General features: G+C 37.7%; 1 protein-coding gene across 2 annotated transcripts; it reads left to right on the top strand.

Annotated features, from left to right (window-relative positions):
• Positions 1–1,531: 1,531 nt before the first annotated feature.
• On the top strand, positions 1,532–17,608 carry LOC145070820 (transcription initiation factor TFIID subunit 10-like). Of its 2 annotated transcripts, none has more exons than XM_079017775.1 (8): positions 1,532–1,736; positions 2,371–2,470; positions 2,564–2,628; positions 2,765–2,827; positions 2,939–2,996; positions 3,126–3,176; positions 3,327–3,440; positions 17,509–17,608. In XM_079017775.1, exons 2-7 carry the CDS (start codon positions 2,390–2,392, stop codon positions 3,405–3,407), a joined length of 399 nt encoding a protein of 132 aa, XP_078873901.1. In that variant the 5' UTR covers positions 1,532–1,736; positions 2,371–2,389; the 3' UTR covers positions 3,408–3,440; positions 17,509–17,608. The 2 variants fall into 2 exon arrangements, with proteins under 2 accessions (XP_078873901.1, XP_078873902.1); XM_079017776.1 differs by lacking the exon at positions 17,509–17,608 and adding an exon at positions 7,963–8,119.
• The last annotated feature ends 7,701 nt before the right edge of the window (positions 17,609–25,309 follow it).

The raw sequence follows: 25,309 nt of genomic DNA, 5'->3' as shown, positions 1-25,309 counted from the left end.
GGGTTCAGGTTAATTTTTGTCACTTAATTTTTGGTTTTGTGTTCATTTGGTCACTTAATTCTTTTTAAATTTTAAAAGGTTATCAAACTTTTGATTTTGTGCTCATTTACTCACTTACCTTTTGGTTTGGTCACTTAATTTTTAGATTTGTGCTCATTTAATCACATAACTTTAAAATTACGTTGATTTAGTCACTAAACTTTTGAAAAAAATTAAAAGTTTAGTGACTAAATGAGCACAATTTTAATAGTTAGGTGACTAAATGTGACCAAACCAAAAGTTAAGTGACTAAATGGACACAATTTTAATAGTTAGGTGACTAAATGTGACCAAACCAAACGTTAAGTGACTAAATGAGCACAAAATCAAAAATTTAATGATCTTTTAAAACTTAAAAAGAGTTAAATGATCAAATGAGCACAAAACCAAAAGTCAAGTGAAAAAAATGACCTAAACCCTATTTTATAAGTTACAATTTAGGTTCCTCAATATATTTTAAACTTATGTTTTTGGTCACGTACATAATTTTTTTTATTGTTTTCGTTTTAGTTTTCTAATTTATTTAACTATTATAAATTTTTACGGTATTTATTGTGGTATTAACGTACACATTTATAGTTTTTTACTATCAGCATCATTTAATATGTTTGTACAATTAATAGTGATTGATTTACATTATCCTGTATTCCTAATTTATATAGGCATTATAATTTTTATGGTATTTATTATGGTTTTAACTTACATATTTTATACACTCTTAATTTTTGTAGTGTTGCATTAAGCACTCATCCTTATATAATTGTTTGGATCGAAACTTTAGTTTAATAATTTTGTTGTCCATTTAATAAGGTATAATTGTCATCATTTTATATGTAGACAGTTGACATTTAAAAATCACATTTTAATATCTTACCTACAAACTAGAAATTGCTCCCCCCGTTTCACGGTGGATGCCAGGCAGGAGTCCATTTATATTCGTTTTGCGGTAGGCATAATTTATAAATTTTCTATTAGTAAGGAACCAATTTTATGTTTTTTTAAACATGCAAACCATTTACTGTAAAATAACTTGAACAAGGATATTTTCTGTAAATTATAAAGACAATTTTGTAATTTATTTTCTATAAATGAACAAAGCTTACTAACATACGAAAGTCTTATTTAAAACTTAAAGAGTATATTATTTAACCGTACCGACCATTTCTATAAAAAAATATACAGACACCTTTTTTGTATAATTATAAGGACAACTTTTGTAATCTATTTTCTATACAAGGATCAAATCTATTAACGAACAGAAATATTATGGCCAAAGTCTAATACCCAAACATTAAAAAAAATGGACATGGATCAAACCTACATATAAAACTATTATGATAAAAATATGGATCATAGAAAAATCTAAAAGCCAAAACTATTATAACAAAAATCTAAAAAAATCAAATTATAATAAAAAAAGTAAAGTATTATGACCAAAATCTAAACTCAATATATTGTTAATAGACTAGAATGCTACATGTTGGCAAAGAAGTTTCCATGACAATACCGGTTCCCTCTGAATGATAAAAAAGAAGCCAAGTGTCGAAGAAGGGAAAACAGGCGAAGTTGCCACCTCTCCTACTTTCCCTTCCTAGTCTTAACAGATCTCACACGGCGATTTTGGCTTCGTTTCCCAATCGACTCCACCACCTTCTACAACCCTCACCCATCGACTCCGACCTTCTTCTTTGATTAAGGTATGTCTAATATCTTTCGTTGACTTCTGAAAACCTTAACACATTCCCCCTCTCCCTCGCTACTTCGGGAAAATAACACTCCGCCCTAATTCTCTTTTTAACTGTGGTTAAAGCTAACACATCCCTCTTTCTGTGAAACCTAAACCTGTAACAACATTGATTGAATTTCTTGTTAGATTGTTACCTTCTAATTGATATAGTTCAATACTTCTGTTATAGCATTCTTAGTTCTAACTGACAGCCACAACAACATATTACCATTATCATACAATTTCCACACTGTAGATCCCAAGTCACATACTTGAATGCCATAAAGTTCAAAGATTTGTTTGAGCAATCATCGTATCATAAACCATCCGTTAGGACCATAAGTTAACATCAATTTACCATTATTAAATATCTCCTTCATTCATGACAAACCCTAGCTTTATCCCCAATTCAAGAACATATACCATTGATTGGTGCTTGATTGATGGAGATTAAAGCTTGTTAATCCAAGCTCATAGCCTTTGGAAATGGTTTATTGTGCCCTAAAATTTCATAAATTTCACATTAGTAGTCCAAATGACTCGACTTAAAGTAAGAGTCTCCAAGAGAAGATAGAATCACTGTATATAGTTAAATATCTTTTCAGAAAAAAAGGGATAAGAAATATGAACCACAACCAGCAATCAAACGATGATGAAACTGCACTCACAGATTTTCTTGCCTCTTTAACAGACTACACCCCAACTGTAAGATTTCATTCTAGTTTCTCTTTTACACTTATTAACAATTAACAAATCAACCTTTTATCAAGATAGTCTTATATGTTCTTTTTTTAACAGATTCCTGATGAACTGGTGGAACATTACTTAGCCAAAAGTGGGTTTCAATGTCCCGATGCTCGATTGTATGTATCTGAACTGGTATCATCTCTTATGTTTCTATCTACCCACATATTACTTGCTGATTTTTAGCTATTTTCATATGTTTTCTTGAAAGATGTGATTAAAAATTGTACAAAACTCTCGGGATTGTGTTTGCAGAATCAGGTTAGTTGCTGTTGCCACTCAGAAGTTTGTTTCAGAGATTGCTACTGAAGCTCTTCAGTAAGCTTTCTAAAACATGATTCTGTTACTTATAGTTATTCCAATATCTTTTTTTTGTAAATTCTGCCTAAAAGTATTTTATAAATATTTTATTTTTTAATCTTATTGTAGGCAATGCAAGGCAAGACCAGCACCGATTGTCAGGGACAAAAAAGATAAGCAGCAAAAGGTATCTATTGAACTGATTCACATTTTGAAATTGTCATTTTTGGATCTTTTTTGTATATTCACACACTTAAAAGGTGTGTAGAACTATGAGAAATTGTTGTAGAGTTATCATGAGTTTTCTTTGTGACAGGATAAGCGTCTAATTATGAACATGGATGACCTGTCCAAGGCTCTTCAAGAGGTAATAACTAATGTTTACATATAACTAATGTTTTTATTTATTAGTAATTAAATTTATGGAATGCAATAAATCATCCCATTATTTTGGTTATTCCATTCCATTTCTGATACTAATGCAACATAATTGTTGTTGGGATTGCAATTTTTGAAGTATGGTATAAATGCGAAGCATCAGGAGTATTTTGCAGATAGCTCTTCAGCTGGAATGGAATCAGCTCAAAGAGATGAATGATTAGAGCATATTCTTATAAACATCATTCCATAGGTTAATTTTACCATCTATATATATATATATATATATATATATATATATATATATATATATATATATATATATATATATATATATATTAGACTATTCGTCTTTCTACCAACTCTTTAAACTGTATGATCTAATTGTTTATGCTCTATAATTCTGATAAGCTGTGAGTTCACCTTCTTGTTCCAGAAATCTAGTAAGGATATAACACCAAAGAGATTGCATAGATAAAGAAAATAACAGATGGAAACTTCATTGATAAAATCCATCTTTAGATAGAGATGGGCTCTCCAAAATGCCAAAGCAATACTAAGTTTTTCCACACCCAATTCAGACTCAGACAAGGAACTTAAATAGCATAGAAAAGGACAAAAATAATAAAAAAGCCTGCAGCTCCAGCCACCACGTAGTGTTGCTCCCATTACTAATGTTTCCCCACAAAAAAGAGTTGCAAACGCCAAAATTACCATACTACCCCTGGGGGTCTTGAATTGGTTGCTTGATGACATTAACCCCACATTACCCCAAATTGTGTCCAAACTGTCAGATTTGGGAAGACCTACAAAATCCATGCGAATTTCATCCCAGGCCTGCCTCGGAAGAGATATAATGCTTGAAGCAAACTAGCAAGGGATGTGTTTTGAGTGTTACGTTGTTGGCTTATAACACATCTCTTGATGTATTCAGCTATAACAACATTCATTCCCACCCAAAATAATTCAGCGGACACCCTCTGATATGTTTTCTTTTCCCCCGAGTGCCCTCGATAGATGAGTCATGGAAGGTAGATACTATCTCCAGAATTAAAGCAGAAGCAACATGTATGACCAATTTGCCCTTGAACAACAAATTTCCCTAAAGAACTACAAAATCCTTGTGTGACCAACATTAGCCTCTAGGTCTTTTTTGATCCTTTAGATATTATCTTCGGACCGTTGTTGGGCTGGATTATGCCTGCTGTTAACATCTCTTGTATCATTTTCTCGATTTCATTAATCACACTGATGGGTGTGGTGCCTTCCTTCAAGTTTAAATGGTGCTCTAACTGTCGGGGGGGGGGGGGGGGTGGGATACCAACTGGTTCTCGAAGTAATCCCTTGAATTGGTTAATAGTTCTTTCTAAGAAAGCAGGGATTTCCTTAGGTTTCTTCGTTTTTGCTTCAGTGTCGTATAATTCGATTAGTATCCCCTTCTCTTCCCTCTTAAGTTTCCGAGCCATTGCTCTTAAGGAGATCAAAGTTTTGCCCAAGGATCAATCACCGTTAAGGCAAACATGCTTATCAGCCATCTCAAACTTCATTATTTGCTCCTTCGAGTTGCTTTGTGTGGTTCGTGAAGTCTCGAGCCATTTCATTCCATGTATAACATCAAAACTCCCTAGTTGTAGTGACGAAAATTCTTCCACTATGTCGATCTCTTCTAACCAGAGAAGAATACTTTGTCAAATTCCTCGACCTTCTTCGCTATCACTTGTCCCCATCCTTACTCCATAAGGTTCTACAGCTTTGACTGGAATTCCCAATGACTGCACCAAATTTAGGGCTATGAAATTGTGAGTCGCCTCCGGGTCAACTAACGCTACTACCTGTCGGTCAAGAATCCTTCCTTTTAACTTAATAGTTTTTAGAAAAGTCAACCCCAATGCGGAATTGAGCGAAACCTCGACCATTTCATTCACTTCAGTTGTCTCTATCGTCATAGCTTTGTCATCTTCTTCATCGTTTTCCTTCACCATGTAACGCCCAAGTCCCCAGGTATAAACCTTAACCACTATTTCAATTAATCAAGGACTAGACTAGAGTACGCTGGGCGTATACAAGGTACGCACGACGTACTCCTTTGCATGCGCGCATCAGGGATGACCCCTACGTACTCTGGGAGTACCCATGCGTACGCAGGGTGTACTCAAGCCAGAGGCAAACCCTAACTTGTAGAGTTTGCAACTTATTTAAGCTTATTAAGTCCTTCAAGTTCATCACCTTATTAGCCTCCTTTGTCTATTGAGTCATATCTGGAAACCTTAATCTGTTTTCCTTAAAGTTTGAGCTTGTGTGTGTGTTTTGGGTGTGTGTGGTGCTTAGAGAAGAAGAAGAGCTATAAAGAAGCATTGGATCAGAAACAACTTGTAGATCCAGCCGTTTCTCAACATTTCTAGCTTATTGTAGGTAAAAAGTTTCTACCTTGATGACTCCATGTGTTAGTTTGTAGGTTAGGGCTTATTTCATCATAAAATGGTCCTTTAAGGTATTCTTGAGAGTATGAGCTACTCCAGAAGTGTGACAACCCGGAATTTCTATCTTGTACAAACCATGCACTTCAATCAAAGTCAGACTTATTCCTGCAAACTTTTAGCACTGTTTGGAGTCTGTTTGAGCATTCTGAGCTTAGTACACCAAAGTAATGAGTGAAAGGAAGTGTCAATTGAAGTTGTAAACTAGCAAGCAAGCTATAAACCCTCAAAAGAGGAGTTTACGGCCAGGAACTATGAGTTTACACCCGTAAACTCATGGTGGGCGTAAACTATATATATATATATATATATATATATATATATATATATATATATATATATATATATGGTCCTTAGTCATTTTTCAATCACTTTTCACATTTCAAGCCTAGAAATCGGAATTCTCTCCCAAGGATCATAAGATTTTGCTTCCAATCTTCAAAAATGTAAGTGATTCCTTCCCTTTGTGAGTTAATACATCACTTCTTCTTGATTCACTCTTGAATTCATCCATAAATTTAATCTTTTGGTAGATCTTCAAGATCATCAAGAACATCAAGAACACTTAAGTGTTTTTGAACCTTAAACACCCGTACAAGCTTCTAATACGTAAGTACACTACCCTTAGCTTGTTATATACTAGAATCACTTGTTAAACACCTTGAAAACATCAAGAAATCAAGAACAAAAGGGTGTTTACGGCCAAGGCAATCTCCCTTGGCCGTAAACCCTAATTTAGGGTGCAATGTTGCCACAACTCCTTCCTAAGCCTTGGAACTAAGTATAGAACACTCCCAAGAAGACTATAGGACCTTAACACACAAAATGGTACAAAATACCATGAGTTTACGACCGTAAACTCATTGGGCCGTAAACTCATGGGGGTCTTACCATTGGGCCGTAAACTCCTATGTGAGGCCTTACAACCCCTAGATGCAACCCTTTGAAACATTATAGTTATCAATCACATGTGATTGATAACTATCAAACAAATGGATTTACTATACTTTTAACTGTGTTATCAAACAAACTACTTCAAAATGTTTATCAAACTCTCTTACAATACTAAACTCTTACCAAACTTGTTTTTATATGCCAAACCTTTTCTTTTAACTCTTTCAAGCTTATATATTGTCAAAACCATGTCTAATGCATATATAGTTATATAAGTATGGTTTGAAGGACTTAGGACCGACAACTCACTTTATTTCATGTTCCTTGTTTGGTTGTGCACTTAGAGTACTTTGTTGTTTGTCTGAGTGTCGTTTGATCCTTAGTTATATATTTAGTATATATGTATAGACATAAAAGCTTTTAATTCTGTTCAACACACTCAGTCATACAAACAACACTACTAGTAAACTATTATAGGTATAGTTTAGAAAGTCATTACTCACCATATCTAGTATAATGAAATATACAAAGAGTCCGCTCATACATGAGTCAATACTTCTATAAAGAGAAACAAATAGAGAATACTATAACGAGAAACAATACATACTATACACTATACAATAGAACATACTATGAAGAGAAACTAAAGGAACGTACACGATACTATACATGAGAATATACTATACAAACATTAGAATACGATAACTAGAATGTGACATACTATTTTGGATACAACAAGACATTGTTGTGTCATATTGTAATCAGAGTCTCCTGGAGGGAGAGCGGACATTGTGTGTATAGATCTATACGAGACAGACACTCCCACACCCCGACTGTTAGCTACAGTCCTAGCCAGTAAGGCCAAGGGGTGACAAAATGTCACCTTCCTATTTTATGACACCGAAAGGTCGTCAGGTATTCAACCGTCAATCAGCATGGTTACAACCAGTTCACATCTAAACCTTTAATTAACCGACTAATAATTAAAGGCAATAAGACTCCCTAAGGGGTATAGCACATTTAATAATACCTGGAGTCTTTATTTTATCAACTATAGTCAGTAGTGTCACTGCTGAGATAAAACATGGTTTTCCCTATTGCATTTACTTTGTGATCTTCTCACATAAACAATAATGTAAACTATATTTTGATAATGATAGCTATACTTGGGAAAAACTCATACATTTACAAAAGAACAAACAAACAAATAGTCGAGTCTTGGTCAAAGGCTACATTTCAGTAGAAAATATAGGATTTTCTAGGAAGTGCAAACATTTACAAACAATTACAAACACTTACATTACACAGTTACAAACATTTTTATACAAATAATGACACTAAAATTCTTATGAACTCACCAACTTTAAAGCTGATAAACTCTTTCAAAATAACATGTATTCTTAGGTCATCAGTAGACAGGTACCGATGCTAGCTTTTGAGAAGATGGAGCACATTCAAGACTCATCTTTTATTTTGATTCATATTTTTGGTGTCTTTTAAACTATACAGAACACACTTGTATAAAATTATAATTAATGCAATGGATAACGTGTGATTTATATGTGAATAACATGTGATTTACATGTGAATAACATGTGATTTAGATGTGAATTACATGTAACTCATATGTGAATTACATGTGATTTAAATGTGAATCACATGTAATTCATATGTGATTCACTTGTGATGAAGCATAACCAAACACAAATCTTCGTTGTAGCTGCTGGAGAAATTTCGGTGGTAAAATACATTCGTAAGCAAAACACAATCGATTCAGATATGCTGACAATAAATTCTGGATCGTTGATGAAACTAGTGTATAATCAATTGTTAACTGATTAGAAAACTCTGGAACATCAAGATATTCTCTTTACCTTTTCATATGACTTCAAATGATGAATATGGCTTTAAAATCCCTAAACATATAGTTGGTAATGGCTGTTACAGAATATATCAGATCTATTAATCCGCGGGACAGTGTCGATTCGTCGATTATCTGCAGACGATTTAGAAATTAGGTATCGTGAACTGGAAGTCACAGTAAATCAAAACCTATGAAAATGATGAATTTATGATATCATTAAAAGCATGACAAGCATGTGACATCCCCAAAATCTCGGCCAGAAAAGACCGATTTCATTTATGCTTTTTAAATATTTTCAGAGTAAATCCTTTTAGTTTTAAAAGAGATGCGAAATTTGTTCCCAAAAACAAAACATGATAATTAGATATTTATCAAAACATTTCATAAAGAAATATGATTTCATTTCATAATCAAAAGTCGGGATGTCATGTTCCGATACAGATCATAAAGCATAAACGATAGCATTACAAGTCATTCTACAAATATGTACATATACAGACTTGTAAACAAAACAACTTGATGATTCGCCCATCTTAAGCTCTTGCGCCACTTCCTGTAAAAACAAATCAACTGAGTGGGTCAGGCTTGGGAGCCTGGTGAGCATATAGGGTTTTCAACCCACAATAATTATATTTAATTTCAACAATCAACAAATAACCCGATTACCCATTCCCGTTATCCTCACCTTACGTTCCTAAAAATAACGTCTATTATAAGGAACCTATTTCAGGATTTTTCATCGGGACGGACATTACTGTAGAGGGGCTTCCTCAACAATAAGTGTCCTAAAGGCAACCATGTGGGGGATAGAGTACACCGGTGAACATGTCGTTCACAACACCTACAGGTAATGAGCCTGCTAGTGTTCCACAGGACAGTCTAGAATAGTCCGTGGTCGTCATCCATACTCTGTTGAATGACTAGAATAACACCAATAACACCGAGGCCTCTCATCTGTTTATTACACACCAATTATCTACCCATGTTCTACCCAACATATTAGTAGATAAAAATATACATTTTTATACATAGTTTAAAAACATGTATAGCATGCTTTAATCAATACATATTCCACATAACAGATGAGGCATACACACATAACACGTATTTCATAGAGAATAAGTCAGATCTATGAGATAGAAGGGAGTGAATATACACTCACACATATAACAACACAATATATACACGTAGCACGTATTTTATATAATATACTTCATAATATTGTGTTGGAATGAAAATAACTACATAGTCACTTGATCAGAAGATGATCAGGCAGCACTACAGCTTGCAAAAGTAGTGTTTCTCCGTAGATCGGAAAGATCTTCACAAAAACCGGGCTCCTCGCGAGTAGGGCTTCGGCTCGGGAATAATGCTCTTCGGGATCCTCGGGGCTTCGGATCTTGCTTCGGGGCTCGGGAATATTCACGGGGCTTCGGGGTATAAATGGCACGCAAAACGAGGCAAAGACTAGAGAGAGAAGGAAGAAATTGTAAAAAGAAAAGAGCTGCCTTCGGATCCCCTTTTATAGGCTGAGCCTCGGGGTTACGCGGGGCGTAATCCTCCGGTTGCCGTCATCCCTTGCGTCATCGGCCCTTATACGTCATCGCTTACGACTCCGAAGTACTCGAGTGGTACGCTGGGCGTACATAGGTACGCGGGGCGTACTTCGGATGGGTCGGCTGACTCCCCTTCGGATAATATCGGATGTTTGATTTAAAAATAAATATTAAATATTTAATAAACTTCGAAAATTCATATCTCTCTCATACGAACTCTGTTTTCGACGTTCTTTATATCCACGCGAAGGTGAGACTACGCTCTACCACTTTCGTTTAGACTCCGTCGGCTAATTTTGACTTTATTTTTATTATTTATTTATAGGAGGTCGGGACAGAAAATTTCGTTATAAATTCATAACTTCTTCGTTTGACGTCTGTTCTCGCCTAACTTTTTATCGCTTCGATACCAACAACGAGATTTTCGATTCTCGTTTAGATTGCTTCGGCTAAAAACCGCTCGATCTCAAATCGAGTATTTGGGCTGCATACTGCCACGTTGAAACTTCAGAAAATCATAACTTCCTCATACGAAGTCAGATTTGGGCGTTCTATATATATTCGGAAACCTCGTTTCAACTACTACAACATTATCCAAAGATATCGAGTTTATTTTACACTTAAATTTTGACGCTCATTTTATTCTTAATTTAATTTAAATTATAATAATTAAGAAAACACACATAATCCACATAATTCACAAATAATACATTCTTATTATTTCAAATTGGGTTACAAGGTTAACCTAGACTATTACATTGCTAAAAATGGCAAGCCCAAAAACACGGGCGTTACAAAGCACTTTCGATTCAGCTAAGCGAGATCAGAACATAAAAGATCGAATCTTATGAGAAATAAACAAACCTTAAAAATAGAGCAAGGATCGACAATGGAAGCTTATGGCAGAGATGCGAATCGAGAATCAAAGACGAGATGAAGATTTATCGCCGGTGAGGATGAGAGAATGTGAGGAGGAGATGGAGGATTTAGCGTCGATTTTCTCAAGGCTCAACAGTGGGAAGAAAAAGAGAGATCTCTGGCAGAGCTGCTATCGGAAGGGGAATGAGTGACATGAGTATCTAGATCCGACGAAGCTTCAATCGTCTCCGGCGAAGGAGAAGGAGGAGCAGGCGCTGTTGCTGGAGAGGGAAAGGAGGTAGCGACAGGTATGGATGGTGATGATAAATTAGTAGTTTTGATTTTAGGAATTCAGAAAATCTATATACCTAATTTACCCTATTATTTTTGTTAAAAAACCACATATACCATTGAAGTTATGTTTATTTACCATATTGCCATCTTTGATCTTGACCCTTCAGTTTTTTGATCTAGTGGTCTACTTTTAGTTCTCGGGTTCTCGGGAAACCATAGGTTCTCAAATGATCCTTCCTATATATATATATATATATATATATATATATATATATATATATATATATATATATATATATTTGCAATTTCGGTCCTCACTTGAATGTTTTATAACGATTTTGATCCGTGGACCATCAACTTTAATAACACATCTATTACATTTTAAAAAGTGAACATTTTGCCCTTCGTATTTTTGAATTTGTTATTAAATCTTCTTTAATGTCTTACCAACACCACCACTGCCTTCATCATCACATAATTTCTGGTTGCCAAAAACATATGAAAGGGCAAAGTTGTCATTTCAGAATGGTTTGGTTTAATTAATCACATAAAGAATCTGGATGCTGAAGATAGGTTTGTTTAAAGGGTTAAAGCCACCCTCCTCGATATGCTTCAGAAGCATTCAAAGAATTCTTGGTTCATCCATTTTGAATACTTTAACAAATATAATTTTTTTTTTACTGTTTTGATCATATGGCATTATGTTACTTTTAACTATTTGCATCCAAAATGAAAGGGCAAACTTGTCATTGTAAAAAATCTAACAGATTTTCTGTTAAAGTTGACGGCTCACGTGTAGCACCTGGTTCCTGGTACGTAAATCTTATTTGAGTATTTCTCTTCTTTTAGCCTTGGACTCGGCGAGTCACAGGTCCGACTCGCCGAGTAGATGCGGGACCCGGGACACGTTTAAGTTGTCGACTCGACGAGTCCATATCCTGGACTCGGCGAGTCACATCTGTTGGATGAAACCCTAAGTTTCAGGGGTTTACACCCTATTTAAAGGGCATATCCGCCCCAACCTCGCCCCCATTCACCCTCAGAACTCTGTATCTTGCTTTAGCCGTGTTTCCGTGTGAGTTTGAAGTGTCTTTGTGGTATTCTTGAAGTTTTTGAAGGAAAAGAAGAGGGAATCAAGAAGAGGAGAAGGAGGCCAAGCATCTCTGTGTCATTCCAACGTTTCCCCTAAGGTATAGCTCGTTTCCCCTCTGTTTTTAAGCTTATTGTCCCCTTATAGCTCCATTAGAGTCCTTTTTGAGCCATTTCCAAGATTGTGTATGCTTGAGGGTTCGTACTAAGTTGATTGGCCTCTAGATCTGGACAAGATTGAGCTCCAGGAGCTCAGATCTGTTAGCTTTATGGACCCATATTCCTTATTCATCCTAGATCTACCATTTTGAGTGCTTTTGGAACCCTAAAATCCATATTGGTGACTATCTACACGTAAAGTTGGAAACTTTATGTGTGAATCGTGTCCTAGAAGCCCAGATCTGTGAATGGCATGGACTGGAAACGAGCAAATCTGTGTATTTTAGGAGTGCATGGCAACGACTCGGCGAGTCGTCTATATGACTCGGCGAGTCTGCTCGCGAGTCTCCGAGTTGTCCCCTTTTTGCTGTATCGAGTTTGGGCAGTGAGTCACAGGGTGTGACTCGGTGAGTTGGAGGCTGAACTCACCCATGGTAGGACTCGGCGAGTCATGGCCTGGCTCGGCGAGTCCAAGGCAATCTTCATAGATCAAGAACAGACTCGGCGAGTTGTTCATACAACTCGGCGAGTCTAAGCATGAGTGTTCATCGGATGAAGATGAACTCGACGAGTTGTTCATACAACTCGGCGAGTAGGATGAAGGACTTGAATCTCAAGTCTAGAAGGAGAGCTCGTCGAGTCAGAGCCCAACTCGACGAGTAGGGTCGGGATTCAGGTCAGACGATTTGCTAGGGACTCGGCGAGTCGGCAAGCCAACTCGGCGAGTCGAGTCAACTGAAAGTTGACTCTGACTTGGTTTTAAGACTTGATCAGGGGTAAAATGATCATTTTACCCAAAGGACAGTTAGCAGTGTTTGATTGAGTATGTTATGGGAATTGCAGCCGGAGGATTTTCGGAGCAGCGGCAGCAGCGGTAGGCGATCAGTTCCCGATCAGATCAGCAGCTACTTCGAGGTGAGTTACCTTCCAGTAGTGGTGGGTCTAAGGCCACAATGACGGCCCACTAGTAGGAGTTGTATGGTTAGATGATTGTCTCTGTGATAATCATCTAGGGTTGCTACTATCTGTGTACGTTTATGTGCTAGTATGACATGATGCTATGTGCTAGAGACAGTAAGGGGAGATAGTCCCCAAGACATCCGGTCGGTAGGGCCGAAGGGGTAGTCATACCCAGTCATGATAGATAGATTCTGATATTATGTTACATGTTATGTGGTAGTGGTAGAGGGGAGTTATGGTTCCCTCAGTATCCGGTCGAGAGGACCGAAGGGGAGGCCAGCACCCAGATATGCTAGGCAGTATCCGGTCGAGAGGACCGAAGGGGAGGCCAACACCCAGATATGCTAGGCAGTATCCGGTCGAGAGGGCCGAAGGGGTAGGTCGGGCACCCAGATATGCCTGACAATTTGCATATGTTATGTGATTATGTGGTATGTGGTACAGTGGGGGAACTCACTAAGCTTTGTGCTTACGTTTTACAGTTTGGTTTTAGGTACCTCTTCTTCGAAGGGGAAAGAGCTGGCGCGGTAGCGGCACATCACACACACACTGGTTTCCGCATTTTTGAGATTTTCTGGGATTCGTACTCTGATATTTTGATGGTTGTATGATTGACTTTTAGACTTGGTTTATGTTTGTCATGGCTTGATCAAACAATGTTTTTAACTAGTAATATCTTCTAAAGTAATGTTTTAAAGACGAAATTTTTGGTCGTAAATTTTGGGTCGTTACATCACGGACCATACCGTTATGAGACCTCTAATAAGGACCGGAATTGCAAAAAGATTTTGTTTTGAACCTTATCTCAAAAATGTACCTAAACAAAGGGACCAAAAATCTATCTAATTTATCATCACATTTTTTAAACCAAACATGTTATGCTTTTGGAAGAACAGAGTCACAGTGAAATGAATAAAGTAATTCAATGAGCATGACAATAAGATAAATCATTATCATTCCACTATCATGTTTGGTTGGTTTATACTTTATAGGATTGAAATGCTATAACCGAGTACAATTTTCAAAACATAATAATCTCTTGATATAAATAGGTACATTTTTTGAACTACAATGACTTAATATGAAAAAATATAGAAAATACAATGCTGTGGTGGACCAAATTGAGTAATGGTAAGATGCTAGAATACACATAAATGGAAATACGTTATTATTTCTTTCATTTAGCCTTAATTACATGTATGTTGGCTTAATAAAGAGCTCTTCTATATTCATAATCCCTTGGGTTATGATGCTTACTTTTGTTTTTGTTTTTTTTGACCCCCACCTCTTTAATTGGTTATAAGTTTAAGTTATTTATATAATATTTCATGACTAGTCTTGCTCTTTGCATTATTTTTGTTGTTTCTTTAGGCCATTTTTAGTGCATCAATCAGAGAGAGATGTATCCGACACACACTTTCCAAGTCGGCCAATAAAGCTTCTCGTGATTTGTGTAATTCAAGTGGATAAGACAGTATGCCTTAACCTTGAACGAAATATTAAATACTTATAAAACATATAAACGGATTATGTTTTATAAACACATAACATCAAGTATTACATTTGAAGTTACAGAAGTTATCCTCTGGTGATCTTGATACGTCAACTAGTTAGTAATTTACAAAAATATTATAAATTATCTTTGATTTCTCGGGAATATAAATGCTTTTTTGTTGAATACTGAGTCATATTCAATTCATATTTTGTAAAGAAAATTTGGCTAGATTCAATTGCTTTGTAATGGGGAATAGACAGACCACACAAGAATAAAATTGTCATTGACTTCCAAGTCTTCCATGGCAAGAAGCTGGTCTTCCTTTATGGATTTATATATCAACTCGGTACTCCATCACAGGAACCCATCACTTCATCTTAACAATCCATCTTTCTACTCCAGCTCTTCTGTTTCAATCTCTAAATTAACTAATCGAATTAGGGTTGATAACGGGGAATCAAAGGGGTTCGGGGCTCCATCTTATTTTTGTATGTGGTTTTCTGTTTGCAAGAGCCACATTTACTACTCCTTGTTTGGGTGATGGAAATACCAGTCTCACTGTTTGCTTTGAGCAAGAGCGACTTGCTCTTCTCAAGTTCAAGTGACTGGATACCTCCATTCCAATTGGAAATTCTTCTACTCCATTCTTGCAATATCACAAATGTTGGTGATTTTAGTGTCACCATGTCATTTTAAGTAACTGGAATTAACATGTGAGCTAAGGGGCTTCACGATTTGTACTCTAATACATGTACGGGTGCGGAGTGCACGCATGTATAAGATCGAGTCAGAAGCCGGTTCGATGACTAGTCGGGGGTCCGGGGGCAGCGCCCCCGGGTCCGGGGTTTCCAAAGGGGCAGCGCCCCTAGCGGGAACATAATGGGAAATTCAATTTCTTGAGGGTGATTATGGTAAAACTAACGAAACTTGTTGGTTTTTGGTAACCCTAATCCGGATTAATATTACTTTCTTCCAAAGCAACTAATGACAGCCCAACCCTAATGAAACCCTAATCGTGTTTAGTATTTAAACAACTCTTCCTTTCCAGAAGACGGATGTTCTTTAGCTCTCGTTTTTCATCACACATTCACAGAACCCTTTAGCATAATAGCTTACATTTTCTGTGCCTAGAAACGTAGGTGTCCGCTTGGATTATCCTAGACTGAATTTCTTGTAACCCAGGCATAGGATATCAGTTCAGAAAGTGATATCACGATCCAAGCTGGTATCCAGATCTCCACTGTAAACCCTAATTTTCCCAACAACAAATGGATTTCCACAGTGGCTTCGAAATCAAAGAAAACTTTGGATGTTAGTGGTATCCAATGCTAGAATGTAAGGACCTCTGCCTGGATGGTTGCGGAAGATGCCCATCATTCCTCACTTAGATTCTCTCACAAAGACCTTTGAAAAACCTTCCTAATGGGGCAACTTATAGCCGATATCGATTTAGTCCTTCATTGTTTCTGGAAAATAATTTTTTCAATGAGTCGATTCCAAGTTCATTGTGTAGAAGGATAGATTTGGTATATCTTGATCTTTCCAAAAACAGGTTAACATGTAAAATTCATAAGTGTTTTGTGGATTTGCAACAGTTGTATACCTTGCTACTTAGCTCAAATTGGTTGTCTGGTGTCGTCCCAAGTTCTGTAGCTCTTAATTCATTACATTAGGTTGGTGGGTGTGGGCAACATGTTATTCTGCTGATTTGTTTGTCGTATTTTATCTTTCTATTTCAGTTTTTTTTCAGGCTTAAATTCATAGTTGATTTAAATAACATAATTGTAAGGGATATCACTGAATTCACCAAAAATGAGGGCTGTTTGGAGTTTAGACAGTAAATGACCACCTTTTACACATTTATCACAAATTGACCAGTGACCACTTATTTCACAAAAAAAAAAACATTAAATTACTTTTACAACCATTTTTCCCATAATATGATAATTTTGCACAATGTATTTTTTGAAATCTATTTTCATATTTTACAAGTTTACCTATTTTTTGCATTATAGATAGGCAAAATAGACATGCACATTTTAAAATAGATAGCCACATTTTTGTAAAATTTTGGCTATTTAATAATAGTTGGGTCCTTTTCGTTTAGCCACTCCATTATATTGCACCACCTACCTATTTAACACTGATTGGGCGACAAACATCATTATGCACTATTTCAAGACAAAAGAAGCTCTCCAAGACTTGTTTTCAAGGATTGAATTTCTAATGAATCAATTTTTGCAAACCCGAAAACCTTACTTATTAATTTTTATTTTAAGGTGCACTTATACATTAATAAGTTATGTCCTTATGTGATATGGTCATAAGTTTTCTATACCTTTTTCAGTAGGCAGTGTCTCTTGTCTAAGGAGCAGCGCCTGTCCTGTGTTTTATACCATGAAAACAATACCATTATGTACAATATTTTTGCTTTCAGTTAGCTCGTTCAGTGATGATTCTTTATTGCTATATGCATAGTTGCACATGTGCTTCGAGTCAACTTCTTGACCGATGAATTTTTCTTGCCTATCTTCTTCTAGTTTGTTTTGGAACATTTTATCTGATAGTAACGAAAAGCATGTTTGTTTATAATGGTTATCAAGAAAGTGAAATGTCCTCTCCCAAATTGCAGGCAATGATATCAAGAATTAATTCTTATTGCTTTTGTGTTTCAGGACACTTGCTGATCTTATTGAATGCCTCACTTAATTAGAAGTTTCTGCCAACTACATAATATGACGAATTGGAGCCTCGTCTAAAGGTTAGTGAGTACCCCTAAATGTTCCTTAAAACAATGTATGGACAATTTATCAGTGATTTTAAAAATGTTTTTAGTATCTTTTGGCAGACAAATTTATTACATTTAATTTGATACGGAACAATAGACATAGATAGATGTGGTACTTTGCGAACAACAAACTTACAGAGAATGATATATCAAGTTGTATATAATTAAAGAGATATATTAATGCTCCCATGAAAATGAAATGTGGTACATATGCATTGATGCAAATATAAAATGATGTTACAACCACTATATAAAATCAACTTAGCATCTTTTTATATAAGTTTCTTCGTACACAAGCATTCCATTCTTTAAATATTTAATATATATCCCAAGGCAATTTTTTTCTTTATAGAATCTTTCATCTCAAATTCCTTCTTCAGTCATGTATTCAACTGCTCTAGAAAGCTCTTTGGGAGTTCTAAGTGTATTCAAATAATCAAGATATATGGAAATCATAACAAAATTGGAACCAAATACTTATATAAAAATGCATGGCTAGATAGAACAACTTGTATAGCCTTACTTCAACAAATATTCACCAAGGCGATTGTGTTAAAGATCATCACTAGCCCAATAAAACAAATATTATTTAGAAGACTTTAGCTTGTTCTAGAATGCTCTAGAAGATTCTAGAACATTATGGAAGACTATGGAAGACTCTGGAATATACCGGAAGAGTCTAGAATACTCTAGAACGACATGGAAGACCCTGGAAGGATATGGATCATTCTAGAAGACACTGGAGCAACCTAGACCTCTCCAGAACATGGTAGAACGTTCTAGAAACATATGGAAGCATGTAGAGTATGTTAGATAGTTCTAGAGTTATCTAGTATGTAGTAAATGTATGCTAGTATCTAGAACCTTCCTAAGAGGCCTATAAATAGGTATGGAGCTCATTTGCTCCAAACCATCCAAGAAAGCCTCAAAGAAAGCAAAGTGTGTAGTAGTCTCACAAAGTGTAAGTTCTCCTTAAGTGTCTTAATAAAAGTCTTGTTGTTTCCCATATAAAAGAGTCGTGCTCTACAATCTGGTATCAGAGCAAGGTTTCTTGATAGTGAGAACGAGTGATTCTCGTTGTATCGTGAGTAGTTTGTGACTCTGCAAGTTTAGTATCGAAACTAGCTTGTTTGGTATTACCGAGGTACTGCCAACACGATGGGTGATCTCCAAGTCGTCGGAGGAATCAAGAAACTCAACAACAACAACTACAAAACGTGGGAAACATGTATGAAGTCCTACTTACAAGGACAAGATCTATGGGAGGTCGTTGGTGGAAGCGAAACTACGCCACCAGAGGAAGACGTTAATGGTGCTTTACGTAAATGGAAAATCAAAGCAGGCAAAGCAATGTTTGCCTTGAAGACCACAATCGAAGAAGAGATGTTGGAGCATATTCGGGATGAGAACACCCCGAAAGAAGCTTGGGATACGTTTGTGACGCTTTTCTCAAAGAAGAATGATACGAGACTACAACTTTTGGAGAACGAGCTATTATCAATCTCACAACGTGACATGACGATTGCTCAATATTTCCACAAGGTCAAGTCGATATGTCGGGAGATTACTGAACTAGATCCGCAATCCGTCATTGCAGAAGCTCGAATGAAGAGGATCATTATCCATGGACTGAGGCCGGAATATAGAAGCTTTGTTACTGCTGTACAAGGATGGCCCGCTCAACCATCACTTGTAGAGTTTGAGAATTTGCTGGCTAGCCAAGAAGCTATGGCTAAGCAAATGGGAGGCATCACGCTGAAGAGTGAAGAAGAAGCACTCTACACAAGTAAAAGTCGGCGGAATTTTAAGCCACCTCCTAAAGAAGGATACAAAAATGCTGACAAAGGGAAGAGTCAACCAGGAACCTCACAACCATGGAGATCTCAAAAGACCGACAATAAGAGTTCTCGGGGGAGGAGGTTCGAAGGCAACTGCAACAACTGTGGAAAGTGGGGCCACATGTCCAAGGATTGTTGGTCAAAGAAAAAGTCTGTGGAAAGCAATGTAGTAACTTCCAAAAAGGAAATAGAGGATGAATGGGATGCTGAGGCATTATGTGCCATAGAAGAAAATGAGTTGGCACTCATGACAATGATGGGAGAGCGTATCAACTATGAAAATGACTGGATCATTGATTCAGGATGCTCCAATCACATGACTGGCGATCAGAACAAACTACAAGACGTGAAGGAGTACAAAGGGAGTCGCATGGTACTTACAGCCAACAATGCACGACTTCCAATTGCTCAGATTGGAAAAACAACGATCATGCCTGGTAATAAATCTGACATGGTGTCACTACATAATGTGTATCACGTGCCAGGTATGAAGAAGAACTTGTTGTCAGTATCGCAACTAACATCGTCAGGCAACTACGTCTTGTTTGGCCCACAAGATGTGAAGGTCTATCGAGATCTTAAAATATCAGAAACGCCAACAATGGAAGGACGAAGAGTGGAGTCCGTTTATGTGCTCTCCGCAGAGTCTGCCTATGTAGATAAGACTCGTAAGAATGAGACAGCAGATATATGGCATGCACGGCTGGGACATGTTGGTTATCACAAGTTGAAGGTAATAATGGAGAAATCCATGCTCAATGGCTTACCTCAACTTGAAGTTAAAACAGATGTTGTTTGTGCTGGATGTCAGTATGCTAAAGCTCATCAATTACCATACAAGGAGTCAAATTTTAGAGCAAAGAAGCCACTAGAGTTAATTCACTCAGATGTGTTCGGTCCAGTCAAGCAGACATCAGTCAGCGGGATGCGGTACATGGTGACGTTCATTGATGATTATTCGAGATATGTGTGGGTTTTCTTCATGAAAGAAAAATCTGAAACATTCTCAAAGTTTCTAGAATTCAAGACAACGGTCGAAGGAGAAGTGAGAAAGAAGATTCGGTGTCTACGCTCAGACAATGGAGGAGAATACACCTCAGAAGAATTCAATCGCTATCTAAAAGAATGTGGTATACGTCATCAATTCACATGTGCCAACACACCTCAACAAAATGGTGTAGCTGAGAGAAAGAATCGACATCTTGCAGAAATTTGTCGAAGCATGCTACACGCGAAGAATGTCCCAGGAAGATTTTGGGCTGAAGCAATGCAAACTGCTGCCCATGTGATCAATAAACTTCCCCAACCAAGGTTAGGTTTCATCTCACCATTTGAGACACTATGGAACATGAAACCTACTGTTAGCTACTTCCGAGTATTTGGCTGCGTTTGCTACGTATTTGTGCCTAGTCATTTACGTAGCAAGTTTGACAAGAAAGCAGTCAGGTGTATATTTGTTGGATACGACAATCAAAGAAAAGGGTGGAGATGTTGTGATCCAACAAGTGGAAGATGCTACACTTCAAGAGATGTAGTGTTCGATGAAGCATCTTCATGGTGGTCCTCAGAGAAGAAAGTACTACCAGACTCGGAAAATATTGAAGAAGTTTTAAAACAAAAGATGGGGGAGAAAACTGCACATATTTGGTCAAGTGTTGATACACCTGAAGATCCGAGCGACACTGATGTCATTGAGCAAGAAGTAACTCAAACAAGTGATGCCGGTGAAAGGGAGCTGCCGCCTCCACAACTTCGAAGGACGGAAAGAATCCGAAAGCCTAATCCCAAGTATGCTAATGCGGCCATTTTAGAAGACGGTGTTAAAGAGCCGGAGACATATGAAGAAGCAGTTAAGAATAAAGCATGGCAGAAGGCAATGGAAGAAGAAGTTACAGCCTTAAAGCAGAATCAAACGTGGGAACTGGTACCAAGACCAAGAGATATAAAACCGATTTCCTGCAAGTGGGTTTATAAATTAAAACGATGCACAGATGGATCAATTGAAAGATACAAGGCTCGTTTGGTGGCTCGAGGGTTCTCACAACAATATGGACTGGACTATGATGAAACATTTAGTCCAGTGGCGAAGATAACTACTGTACGGGTGCTGCTAGCTCTTGCGGCTAGTAAAGACTGGAAATTATGGCAGATGGATGTGAAGAATGCTTTCTTGCATGGAGAATTAGATCGGGAGATCTACATGAACCAACCAAAGGGATTTGAGGATGCAGTTAATCCCACTCATGTGTGCAAGCTGAGAAAAGCTCTTTACGGATTAAAGCAGGCACCAAGAGCCTGGTATGGTAAGATTGCTGAATTTCTTACCCAAAGTGGTTATTCAGTTGCATATGCAGACTCAAGCCTGTTCGTCAAAGAAAAAGAAGGGAAGTTGGCAATTGTGTTGGTTTATGTGGATGACTTGATCATCACCGGGGATGACGAAAGAGAAATCCATCAAACAAGAGAAAATCTATCGGTGCGATTCCAAATGAAAGAGTTGGGGGAGCTTAAACACTTCTTGGGGTTAGAAGTTGATCGTACAAAGGAAGGGTTGTTCCTCTGCCAACAAAAGTATACAAGAGATATACTTCAAAAGTTTGGCATGTTGGAGTGTAAGCCAATATCAACATCAATAGAGCAAAATTCCAAGATATGTGCTCATGAAGGAAAAGAGTTGGATGATGGAACAATGTATCGACAACTAGTAGGTAGTCTTATCTACCTAACTTTATCTCGGCCTGACATTGCTTATGCAGTTGGAGTTATGAGTCGATACATGCAAAGTCCGAAGAAACCTCATTTGGATGCTGCCCGACGGATCTTGAGATATGTCAAAGGTACAATTGACTATGGTCTCTTGTATAAAAGAGGAGAAGACTGCAAGTTGGTTGGATATTGTGATGCTGACTATGCAGGAGACCATGATACCCGAAGATCAACCACTGGGTATGTGTTCAAGCTTGGGTCGGGACCAATATCATGGTGTAGTAAAAGACAACCAACAGTATCATTGTCAACCACGGAAGCGGAGTACAAAGCAGCGGCCGTAGCAGCTCAAGAAAGTACATGGTTGGTACTCCTAATGGAGGACTTACATCAAAAAGTTAACTATGCAGTACCACTTCACTGTGACAACCAATCTGCAATTCGGCTGGCAGAAAATCCAGTATTTCATGCTAGAACAAAGCATGTGGAAGTGCATTATCACTTTATCAGAGAAAAAGTCTTGATGGAAGAAATTGAGATGCGGCAGATCAAGACCGATGACCAAATAGCAGACTTGTTCACCAAAGGGCTGAGTACTGGAAAATGTGAAGGTTTTCGCTGTCAGCTTAACATGGTACGAAGAATGAGGGCTAGTGTTGAGGGGGAGTGTTAAAGATCATCACTAGCCCAATAAAACAAATATTATTTAGAAGACTTTAGCTTGTTCTAGAATGCTCTAGAAGATTCTAGAACATTATGGAAGACTATGGAAGACTCTGGAATATACCGGAAGAGTCTAGAATACTCTAGAACGACATGGAAGACCCTGGAAGGATATGGATCATTCTAGAAGACACTGGAGCAACCTAGACCTCTCCAGAACATGGTAGAACGTTCTAGAAACATATGGAAGCATGTAGAGTATGTTAGATAGTTCTAGAGTTATCTAGTATGTAGTAAATGTATGCTAGTATCTAGAACCTTCCTAAGAGGCCTATAAATAGGTATGGAGCTCATTTGCTCCAAACCATCCAAGAAAGCCTCAAAGAAAGCAAAGTGTGTAGTAGTCTCACAAAGTGTAAGTTCTCCTTAAGTGTCTTAATAAAAGTCTTGTTGTTTCCCATATAAAAGAGTCGTGCTCTACAATCTGGTATCAGAGCAAGGTTTCTTGATAGTGAGAACGAGTGATTCTCGTTGTATCGTGAGTAGTTTGTGACTCTGCAAGTTTAGTATCGAAACTAGCTTGTTTGGTATTACCGAGGTACTGCCAACACGATGGGTGATCTCCAAGTCGTCGGAGGAATCAAGAAACTCAACAACAACAACTACAAAACGTGGGAAACATGTATGAAGTCCTACTTACAAGGACAAGATCTATGGGAGGTCGTTGGTGGAAGCGAAACTACGCCACCAGAGGAAGACGTTAATGGTGCTTTACGTAAATGGAAAATCAAAGCAGGCAAAGCAATGTTTGCCTTGAAGACCACAATCGAAGAAGAGATGTTGGAGCATATTCGGGATGAGAACACCCCGAAAGAAGCTTGGGATACGTTTGTGACGCTTTTCTCAAAGAAGAATGATACGAGACTACAACTTTTGGAGAACGAGCTATTATCAATCTCACAACGTGACATGACGATTGCTCAATATTTCCACAAGGTCAAGTCGATATGTCGGGAGATTACTGAACTAGATCCGCAATCCGTCATTGCAGAAGCTCGAATGAAGAGGATCATTATCCATGGACTGAGGCCGGAATATAGAAGCTTTGTTACTGCTGTACAAGGATGGCCCGCTCAACCATCACTTGTAGAGTTTGAGAATTTGCTGGCTAGCCAAGAAGCTATGGCTAAGCAAATGGGAGGCATCACGCTGAAGAGTGAAGAAGAAGCACTCTACACAAGTAAAAGTCGGCGGAATTTTAAGCCACCTCCTAAAGAAGGATACAAAAATGCTGACAAAGGGAAGAGTCAACCAGGAACCTCACAACCATGGAGATCTCAAAAGACCGACAATAAGAGTTCTCGGGGGAGGAGGTTCGAAGGCAACTGCAACAACTGTGGAAAGTGGGGCCACATGTCCAAGGATTGTTGGTCAAAGAAAAAGTCTGTGGAAAGCAATGTAGTAACTTCCAAAAAGGAAATAGAGGATGAATGGGATGCTGAGGCATTATGTGCCATAGAAGAAAATGAGTTGGCACTCATGACAATGATGGGAGAGCGTATCAACTATGAAAATGACTGGATCATTGATTCAGGATGCTCCAATCACATGACTGGCGATCAGAACAAACTACAAGACGTGAAGGAGTACAAAGGGAGTCGCATGGTACTTACAGCCAACAATGCACGACTTCCAATTGCTCAGATTGGAAAAACAACGATCATGCCTGGTAATAAATCTGACATGGTGTCACTACATAATGTATATCACGTGCCAGGTATGAATAAGAACTTGTTGTCAGTATCGCAACTAACATCGTCAGGCAACTACGTCTTGTTTGGCCCACAAGATGTGAAGGTCTATCGAGATCTTAAAATATCAGAAACGCCAACAATGGAAGGACGAAGAGTGGAGTCCGTTTATGTGCTCTCCGCAGAGTCTGCCTATGTAGATAAGACTCGTAAGAATGAGACAGCAGATATATGGCATGCACGGCTGGGACATGTTGGTTATCACAAGTTGAAGGTAATAATGGAGAAATCCATGCTCAATGGCTTACCTCAACTTGAAGTTAAAACAGATGTTGTTTGTGCTGGATGTCAGTATGCTAAAGCTCATCAATTACCATACAAGGAGTCAAATTTTAGAGCAAAGAAGCCACTAGAGTTAATTCACTCAGATGTGTTCGGTCCAGTCAAGCAGACATCAGTCAGCGGGATGCGGTACATGGTGACGTTCATTGATGATTATTCGAGATATGTGTGGGTTTTCTTCATGAAAGAAAAATCTGAAACATTCTCAAAGTTTCTAGAATTCAAGACAACGGTCGAAGGAGAAGTGAGAAAGAAGATTCGGTGTCTACGCTCAGACAATGGAGGAGAATACACCTCAGAAGAATTCAATCGCTATCTAAAAGAATGTGGTATACGTCATCAATTCACATGTGCCAACACACCTCAACAAAATGGTGTAGCTGAGAGA

This window comes from Lactuca serriola, chromosome 8 (genome assembly GCF_051521515.1).
Source record: "Lactuca serriola cultivar US96UC23 chromosome 8, Lser_US96UC23_V15, whole genome shotgun sequence".
In the NCBI taxonomy this organism is placed as follows: Eukaryota; Viridiplantae; Streptophyta; class Magnoliopsida; order Asterales; family Asteraceae; genus Lactuca; species Lactuca serriola.
The sequence above is the reverse complement of the archived record's forward strand: the minus strand, read 5'-3'. Positions and strand labels throughout refer to the sequence as shown.

Excerpts from the sequence above, each read along its gene's own strand:
- LOC145070820 (XM_079017775.1), top strand. The coding sequence starts at position 2,390 with ATGAACCACAACCAGCAATCAAACGATGATGAAACTGCACTCACAGAT. Across the intron at positions 2,471-2,563 it reads TAACAGACTACACCCCAACT|ATTCCTGATGAACTGGTGGA; the intron begins GTAAGATTTCAT and ends TTTTTTTAACAG. Across the intron at positions 2,629-2,764 it reads CAATGTCCCGATGCTCGATT|AATCAGGTTAGTTGCTGTTG; the intron begins GTATGTATCTGA and ends TTGTGTTTGCAG.